The sequence below is a fragment of the Takifugu rubripes genome, chromosome 7 (assembly GCF_901000725.2).
Source record: "Takifugu rubripes chromosome 7, fTakRub1.2, whole genome shotgun sequence".
Taxonomy (NCBI): Eukaryota; Metazoa; Chordata; class Actinopteri; order Tetraodontiformes; family Tetraodontidae; genus Takifugu; species Takifugu rubripes.
The window spans coordinates 10739542-10749202 of NC_042291.1; the positions used below are offsets into that span (position 1 = coordinate 10739542).

At 43.6% G+C, this 9661-nt stretch overlaps 1 protein-coding gene across 1 annotated transcript; it reads left to right on the forward strand.

Annotated features, from left to right (window-relative positions):
• Nucleotides 1-4079: 4079 nt before the first annotated feature.
• On the forward strand, nt 4080-9221 carry irx4a (iroquois homeobox 4a). Its single transcript, XM_003966016.2, has 5 exons — nt 4080-4487; nt 5262-5513; nt 6026-6132; nt 7218-7528; nt 8124-9221. Exons 1-5 carry the CDS (start codon nt 4443-4445, stop codon nt 8822-8824), a joined length of 1416 nt encoding a protein of 471 aa, XP_003966065.1. The 5' UTR covers nt 4080-4442; the 3' UTR covers nt 8825-9221.
• The last annotated feature ends 440 nt before the right edge of the window (nt 9222-9661 follow it).

The window sequence follows — 9661 nt, forward strand, 5'->3', positions numbered from 1 at the left end:
CACAGCCTTCCTGTGTTTCAGTCGCTGGTCAGTTGCCAAGGGAACACCTGCAGATAGCTAGTTAACTAAGTGCAGCGAAGATGCTCCCGTTGTGGTGATCAATTATGGATGAGCAGAGAGAACTTTGACATGTTAAACCACTTAGAGAGGCTGAGGAGGAAGAACAGAGCAGCGATGGAAGGGAAGAACCTAAGAAAGAGATGGCGGCAGAGAATGTCATAATGGTATTGTTCAAAAAAATACATTTAGTGTTGTTGGATTCCACAGCACATGGGGCGAAGGGCTATCACTGAAGGTGCTAATGCTGCCTGATTTGCATAATGCATTTAGATGTCGCCTTCATCGTGTGCTGAATGGGTGCCCAGAAAGATTCATTACTTACCGTGTGTTGCTAGAGAAGGGGAAGTGGTTATACTTGTTATATTAGCGTATTTATCGAATTATAAGTGTGATTGTCACCATTTTATAGATCAGAAAAGTGGTTCATTTAGAATTCTCCCAAAAGGGTTGGTTCAACCATCTGAAAATGACGTGGAATGGTTGGTGATTAAAAATGGATGATTCCTGATGAGAATGATTAAAAATGCAACCTTATTGACAAATTGCCACCTTTGGAAATGTTCTTTCTTGTGTTTTCCTTAACTTGTACGATCGTGTTAAAGCCGCAATAGTCAGATGTGTGTGTGCATCTGCAGAAGTTGGATAATATGCGGTTTCAATGTCAGACCTTTTAACTATTTCATTACCCCTAATTGGCAAGAAAGGGCCCATTGACTGACCGAGACAACCTGACACATTAAAGGAGTCGTTTCCAAAAGTAACCTCAGCAGGGGGAAAGATCCAGAATGCTGCACACTCAACAATCTGAAAATATTTATGACCGTCTAGAAACATCTCAAACATCCTCGGCGGTAATAAGAAAAGTCGCCATTTTTATATAGAACGCCTGAAGCACCAAACCATCCAACTCATGCAAAACACATTAGGAGCTTTAGTGCCAAAAGTGAAAAGGAAAAAAAAAATCATTGTGCTGTTCGAGAGCAGAAATAAGAAATACACTGAAAAGATCGTTGGGGATCAATACTCCATTTGGTCTCCAAGACTGGACTGGACAATAGATATAGGCTAATGTTTTGCTGGATAAGCGTTGCATGTGTGTGTGTGTGTGTGTGTGTGTGTGTGAGTGTGTGTGTGTGTGTGTGTGATAGAGATAATGCTTAGACATTATTTCTATGACTGCAGAGAGAGAAACATGGAGCTATTTGACGGCCTGGAAGCAGCTCCAGGCTTCCAGTTGCAGCCTATGCAACTGTCCTTAACTATTGAGGTCAGCACGAGTTCCCAGGTAGTCCACTCAAAAACAACCAGTGAAACAGTGAACCATAAAAGACCGGCAGGAAACACTAAAAATACAGCTAAACGTAGCAAAAAATTACAGCTGGAAAAATCAACATTACTATGGGGTCATAGTTTCAACCCAAAACGTTCTCTTCACTGTTTCCTTCACTGTGGAGGTTGGGTCCAGCAGGTCTCAGAAGCCTTGAGCCCTATCATAGAAATAAACTTCCTCATCATAATCTCACACGATTTAAATCTCAGAGATCGTCAGGTGCTTTAAATCAATGCTTGCGAATTGAGATAAAAATGCTCAGGAAAAAAAACTGAGCAATTTTGCTACAATTTCAAGCCTTTCAAGGACCAGGAGTGGAAAAGTTGAAATTAAACTGCATAAACTAAACAACAGAAGGCAGGGTCACTATCTGGATCCAGTTCTTATTGTGGATTTCTCCAGATTGCTTACTACAACAGTCAATAACAATGTCGTTCAACATTTAACATCAGCAGTGTCATGGAAGGACGGAGCTGCGCTTGGTCGAACACACCTGACCTTTGTCTGCTTCGTGGCCTTTCTCTCCTCATATGGAGGTGATTTAAACTCCCTCTTTCTCTCTCTTCCTCCTTCTCTCACTCACTTTTTTCTCTGGGCCTCTTACAAAAACCTCACACACAAACACACACCAACGCTTCCTTTCTTGTGGCTCATTAATCAACGACAGATTATCAGGAAAGTGACACCTTTGATGATTACAGCATTTATGTAGAACTAGTTTTTTCCCCGAGTTACGTGGAAACGATGCAAATGAGGGAGCGCGCTTTAGGATGCAGAACAGTTATTATTCAGATTACAGAAGTTAGTCCAGAAGCAGCTAACTTTATACTGTGAACATTTCGTTTGGTCCGTTCAGAGGAACACATTTGAATTGTAATTCCATCATAATCGGCCCCATTAGTTGGTCCATTTCAAGTGAAGCACTTGATTTATGTTGCTCATCAACGTGATGGATGCTTCTACACTTGATCAGTGCTGAACACCACTATCCACCCTCATCTAAGCAGCCAAATCTTCGCCAAGTTGCCCATCAATCTGCAGCCTAACCGATGCCGCTCACTCCTTTTTACGGTTATTGTCGCGTGATTCCGTAAAGAGTTGGGAATTTAGGTGCACAATTAGGCCACGGGCACATTTTGTCCTCAGCGGGAGCGTCTCAGCCCTCCCTCGCTCCGCTGGAGATGCAGAGCATTCCTCCTTCCCCACAGCTGTCCAAGAAGAAGAAAAAAGGAGCCGCTCTTTTAATCTTTAAACGCTAAACAAGCATGAGCTCCTGCCTTCGCCCTTCATTTTCCATCTAAAAGCATATACTAGTGCTCCTAAATATTTCATCGCTTGCGTCCAAAAACAGCGGGTAACGCGGCAGATAATGAAAAGGTATGCTGAGGGGGGGAAAGGAGAGAATTTAGACAGGGTAGCTTCATGTTTTCGATATGATTCCATATGTGGAGGCCCCAAACACACGCACAACACACAAACACACCTCCTGAAAGGTGGCTGGCTAAGAGGAGGGGGGGTTAGTGGAGAGAAAGAGAAGGCGAGTGCACGGTTGAGCAGTTCAGACTGGTTGTTAATGTTAGGGTGGCATTAGAGTTAATGCAAATTAAAAAGCTATGGCTGATCCCTTTTGACCCATCAACACCCCCCCCCCCCCCCTCCCCCCAATCCCCATCCCATGGCCATTCACTTGGAGGTACTAACACCCTATAATTCAATTTGTTAAAATGAATGAGGGAACAGACTTTTTTTAAACAGATCTGCTCTTTCACCTTTTCTTCCCAAAAAATAAGCAGCAGCAAAAAAAAAAAAAGAAAAATAAAGAGAAAAGTTACTTAGCGAGTGGACTTTGAAGCCGTTACTGCTGCTCTTCATCTCTGAATGGAAGCCACCAATTATTGCAAGGTGCCGGAATCATATTATTATGTTGGCCCCGGTCCCCTAGATAGTCATCAATCACTCTCAATCGACCTGTCACTGGCAGGCACAGATCCAGCTGGAGAGGAGAGAGCGGAGGGGTGGAGGGGGGGAGGAGAAGTACATCATCATTAATTTGAGGAGTGACCCCCGGGGCTATCCACATGTCTCAACCCAGGACTCTCCAAGCAAGCAGAACAGTCAAACATAGATAGATAGATAGATAGATAGATAGATAGATAGATAGATAGATAGATAGATAGATAGATAGATAGATAGATAGATAGATAGATAGATAGATAGATAGATAGATAGATAGATAGATAGATAGATAGATAGATAGATAGATAGATAGATAATGATGATTTGGTTAACTCCCTTTTACATAAATATGTTGCTTTCTCTTCTCTATCATAGAGTTCTTCTCTAATGAATTTAAAATCAATGACTTCCTCCTGTGATTAGCATCTTCTCCGAGAGATGATAATAATCTGCTTAATTAGGCCTAATGCATTAAGCTGATACATGGTTTTGCATATTCGGGACGCTGGTTGGCCTAATTAATTGATCGGACTGCTGCAAAATAATCCAAAGCACTTGGTGTTTTTCCTCCCTCCTCTCACTGTCTCCTCGTTTCCCCCCTTTTTTGTCGTCATCTTTGAAGGAAAATGCATATTAAAGTTACAGTCCGGTCAGTTTTGAGGGGGAAACTTCTGACGTCAGAGTCGCCGCCGTTTAAAACAACCTGCCTCTGCTGCTGACGTCTTTTATACCTACTTTTTTACAAGGCAAAAATATGTATCTGACAACAAATTACTTTTGAATGTTCTCAGCAAAGGAAGTCGATTTATAATTTGCTAATATCGCTCGTTGTTCCGAGATTTAATAACAATAACGGAGCGCGAGAAGATTTCTTTTTTTAATTATTATTACTTCTATTTTTTCCCCTCTCCTTTGGAAGCCTTTTGAGTGGAGGGCATTTTACACAAATTAAACATGCTACTCTGCTTCGTCCTATAAGCATTCCGGGCGTCTGTGCTTACCAATCAATTGGTACAGTCAAACCCAGCCGCAGCCTGCGCTCCAGTTGAGACCTTCAGTCTCGCTTTATTTCTGGATATTGGGGGACCTCTCTACCATGTCATATCCACAGTTTGGATATCCATACTCGTCTGCTCCACAAGTAAGTGATTTACAACTGCCTTTGTTGATTTAATGCGTTGTTGTGCGTCTGTTATTGTCGCGATTGATTATCTCATCGATTCGAGCGCGCTGCTTTTTACGCATTTTGGACAAGAACCAGGCGAGCTGACAGCCGCCGGTCGGGGAGAGGCTGCGTTCCTGCCCGCGATAACTGATGGGAAAAGGTACAAAGAAAGAGGGATAAACACGAAAAGGAGACAGACCCGCGACCTCCCGTTCACTGATATCTGTGAGATAATAGCGGCTCTGTGGTGTCAGCCATATGTTTATCTGCGCCGGAACACACACGCCAACTTGTTCTGAACACGCTGTGTGTGTTTTCTTACGCCAAAACAGCTGTTTTCTCTTGGCTGTGAGCCACAAAATAATCATTTGGGTATTACTTTGGATGTTTAATTACATACGCGTGTCAGGCGGAGCTTTTTCTCCTTTTGGACGTTTTCAGCGCGCATTAGCCAAAGAACGTCGGAGCGTAATTTCATCAAAGATGCTGATGTTTTGTTTTTTTGGTTTTTTTTTTTGGTTATGTTATTAAATCCTTTTTTCAAAACTAAAATGTAAAGATGCTGATGAGAGTAAGTGTACCTTTCAATGATTTGTCAGGAAAAATAGATGTAGATTTCGTTTAAATGTTTTTTTTCTGCTATGTTTGATAAAAGTTTCAGACACGGACGATTGATTTAGTTTCAATAGAAAACAGCCTAAACATAAGAACAAGTTCTAAAAGAGAAACTCTCCCTCGGTCTCCAAATAGTTCCTGATGACAACCAACTCTCTGACCACTTGCTGCGAGTCCACCGGCAGATCCATAGCCGACTCCGGAGTAACGGGGTCCGGTCAGACACCGGTCTACTGTCCCGTGTACGAGAGCCGCTTGCTGGCCACGGCGAGACATGAACTCAGCTCGGCCGCCGCGCTGGGCGTGTATGGAAGTCCTTACACCGGCGGCCAAGGCTATGGGAATTATGTTACATACGGCACGGACGCGTCGGCTTTCTACTCCCTGGTAAGCCATTTATCTGATCCCTCTTGGCATTGATTAATGGAGCCGTGGGGCGCGGAGGCTGGGGCCAGACGCACCTGTCTGTGTCGCCGAAAGATACCTGCTTCCCTGTGATTTATCCTCGCCTCACCCCCGTTTTAAAGGATTTAATTAAAACGGAATATTTGGGGGATAGAAAGGGAGATATATATAAAGCTTGGGGAGAAAACTGAATTAAAGACACCCCCCCCCCAAAAAAAAGAAAAAAAACACCGAAATATCTCCTGTTAAATTATAATACGAACCAACTTCTTTTTTTTATCAGATCCCTTACCTTAACCCACATGTAGTGTTTAAAAATAAATCTAAATATTGAAACTCCATAATATGCTGGATGTACACTACAATAGGTTGAAATTGTTGATATTGTTGATTCAAGTCTCTCGTTTCACATGAGGTACAACATTTATTAAACACTGTCGCCTGGTTTACATTTTGTCACTTTCTATAACTTCCATCCTTGTTTGTGATTAAAGGGCACATTCGACACTAAAGATGCCACAGCTTCTGCGCATGCGGGAATAACCCAAGCAACGGCCTACTACCCTTATGATCCTACGCTGGGACAGTACCAGTATGAGAGGTATGTTTTTGTACGAATGTGAGCACGACACTCATCTGCAAACATCTGTCTGTTCTACTTTAGTGCGTTTAAAGGAGACATGAATTAGAGCAACAGCTGAAGGCTCAAATCCAGATGTCACTGAATTGTCTACAAACGTGTCCCTCAGAGTAGGGCGCCCTTGTTAGGTGAGAGTTCCCTGAAGTGTGAAATCATCGGTGAGGTCAGGGCCATCCTCGTCCGGGAACACTGTCTGGTCACCTTCATCCCGACGCAGATTTCTTTCCTGATGAAGGGATATATTTCAGAAGACTCCTGAAGAGCCTGTCTGTAGCGTGCAAAGGTCTTCCCAATAATGAGGCGATGCTTTAATGAAGGTGACACATCGATGAAAACTGCAGCCGATGCATTCGGGAAGAACACTGAAAACGGAATCAGCGGAACTCTCAGGGATGCCCAGACAGATTTTATAGCTAAATAAGAGCTAATATCCTCTTTCCTATATAGATTACTCAATTTTGCTATTGCAGCACGCAGCAAGGGGCCTCAGTCTCAGACAAGAAGAATTAGTGGCATTCGGAGATACACGGAGGCCTTCGGCTGAACCACCCTGTCTGTACCTGTCTCTCACCCTAGGGCTCATCATTACACTCAATAAAGCAATTTTACAGTCTATTTTGTCTGCAGGGGGAGGGAGTAGGCTACAGAAAAGGTCCAGCAGTGCTTTCCTTCTGATTCCCTTAACAGTTCTTGACCTGAACTAAGCTATATAGAGCAATAAAGGCCTCGTAAAAGCCTCCCTGGAGAGGACTTTTACAGCTAACTGCTGACTGAAAATCAACACTGTGCATTTTAAATGGAGGCTTGTAGACAGAGTGGGGAGCCGCTTATATTCTGCTCCAAAATGCCACAGACATGGTAGAAAAATATAGATGTAAATGTGAATATTCTCAATAATAGAAGAAAGTGTGCATTAGTGAAAATAAATTCTTGTGAAAGAAGAAAACAGGGGCAGACTTTAAATAGAAAACCTCAACAGAGATATGAAAATTGCCCTTCAGACAAGACACCGGAGTTTTGCCTTCATTGCATTGTCTGACATGCAGATATGGCTCCATGGATGGAGGAACGCGGCGGAAGAACGCCACACGTGAGACGACCAGCACCCTTAAGGCCTGGCTGCAGGAGCACAGGAAGAACCCGTACCCGACCAAAGGGGAGAAGATCATGCTGGCCATCATCACCAAGATGACCCTGACACAGGTCTCCACCTGGTTCGCCAACGCCAGGAGGAGGCTCAAGAAGGAGAACAAGATGACGTGGCCGCCCAGGAATAAAGGCTCAGAGGAGAAAAGATATGACGAAGACGAGGAAGGCTCCCAGGAGGGGCAGATAAAGAGCGAGAACAATGAGGAAGGTTAGTATCAGGCTGAAAAGTTGTGCTATGCGCTACGTTTCATGCTAGCTTTTCTGCATCAGAATATTTTGCAAGACCTTTTATTGTTCTGTTAGGCTACCGAGAGGCTGTTTTGATTATATTTATTTTTCTTATTCATATTCGACCAGACTCTACATCTGCTGAAGTTCACTGGCATTTCTTTCATATAAAAAAAATAAAAATAGCCTTTAGACAAGAACGGGGTAAAATCAGCTGACCACTGTAAACCACGTGACACTCTTGCTCTAAGAACTCGATTTTTACGAAAATTCACAGGTTCATCCCATTAAACATTTTTTTAATAATTTGGCCTCCCGTTTTTCCTTTCTTTTAACATTGCTGCTTTAGAAATATATCCTGCTGATTTGTTTTAAAAGACTTCAAATACTAATTAAGGTGTGTCAACGTTAAACCTTTTTGTATTAATTAACTGAATTGTGTGAGGTGGGCATTAGTTGACATGGGGAAAAGTTAAAGGTGCTATGTTCCCCTTATTATTTTTTCAGGAATAGCTGGTTATCAGATCTAAATCGCTGACCCGTCTCTATTCCTTCCCATTCTCCCCATGCGTTAGAAACCAGGAGTCGGCCTGATAAGGACCTCCAGCTGAGTGACTTGGATGATTTTGACACGCTGGAGTCCGAGAGCTCGGAGTGTGAGCTGAAGCACCGGTACCACATGAACGCGCACATGTCCACGACGAACGACTGTCCCGCGGAACATCTAATCAAGGACTCGTCTCTGAAAATCCCCATCCCGGTTTCCCTGGAGCAGGACCTGAGCAAAAGTTGCCTCAAAACGAGCGCGGAGGACTTCCAGACGGTCAGCGCGCAGCCCGTAAAAGTGTGCTACAACCAGCAGCCGCAACAGCACCAGATGTTAGACGGAAAACCTCGCATCTGGTCCTTGGCCCAAACCGCTACGTCCCTAAACCAGACTGAGTACCCGTCCTGCATGCTGAGGTGCCAGCCGCCGCCTTCCTCTCTCAGCCCTCCCCCTGCCGCTACCTCACCCGTGACCAGCCTGGACAACAGGCAGGACTCGCCGGTCACGACCCTGAGAAACTGGGTGGACGGGGTTTTCCACGACCCCTTGTTCAGGCACGGCACTTTGAGCCAGGCTCTGACCAACACCACCGTCTCTTGGACCGCGAACACCAAAGGCGCCATCGTGGAGGCTGAGAGGAGCGCGGCGGCTCTGCAGCAGCACCACGACTCCTCCAAAGACAGTGCCATTGCTTTTCCCATAACTATCAACAAACTATTCTGCTCTTAACAAATAACTCTTGCATTGCAAATACTGAAAAAACTTTTTTTTTTTCTGACTGGCTGAAACTCTGAATGACCTCGTTAATTAATTTTATAAATATGAAAAAGGTGGTTGTTACTTTGGAGTGACATATCCGGATCATTCAGGCTTATTTGAGTTAAAGCACGCACAAAACGTATCGAAATGTTTGAATGGAAGTTTACAACTGGCCTGGTTTACATGATTATTTTTCATTTAAATTATGCTTTTTATTTCCTTATTATGCGCATGCAAGATGTAACTGATCCTTTAGATCTCAGCACTATTAAAAGAAAAAAAAGTCTCACAAATGCACAGCTCTCTTTGCAAGTGAGAGCGTCTCAACTTTGTTCACTGTAAATAAAGGCAGTCGGATTTCCGGTGAGAGAGCGCGTGATTTGGGTTTCCTGGCAACGGTTGCTGTCCAAGGTGCTGACGGAGAAAGTTTCCTCACTGCCCTTCATATTTTTTTCCGCATTTTTATTTTTCTCTTTTCACCCCAAAAAAAAGCAGATCTCTCGTCAACCCATTGATTTTCATATTTATTTTAATTTTAGGAAAAAGAAGCATCCACACTGATTTCCTGACAGAGAAAAGGAGGCAGCTCATCTCTTGTCAGACTTTGTTGGTCAGAACAATATCAGTATCTAAGATCTGCCTCATTAACTCCTTCTAAACAGGCTGTAATTGGGATGTTGGCAGCCATATTTCATGTCAGTCTATCGATCTCCCCCCTCTCTTGCTTTGATCGTATTATCGAAACATCTCAACATCGTCCATGATGCAGCTGTCAGAACCCTAAGTTATTCGCCGTGCGTCCCTTAA

What these genes read in the sequence shown, in the direction of transcription:
- irx4a (XM_003966016.2), top strand. Translation starts at nt 4,443, where the DNA reads ATGTCATATCCACAGTTTGGATATCCATACTCGTCTGCTCCACAA. An exon ending in CATACTCGTCTGCTCCACAA is followed by an intron (nt 4,488 to 5,261) that starts GTAAGTGATTTA and finishes GTCTCCAAATAG; the next exon opens with TTCCTGATGACAACCAACTC. An exon ending in GAGCGAGAACAATGAGGAAG is followed by an intron (nt 7,529 to 8,123) that starts GTTAGTATCAGG and finishes CCCATGCGTTAG; the next exon opens with AAACCAGGAGTCGGCCTGAT.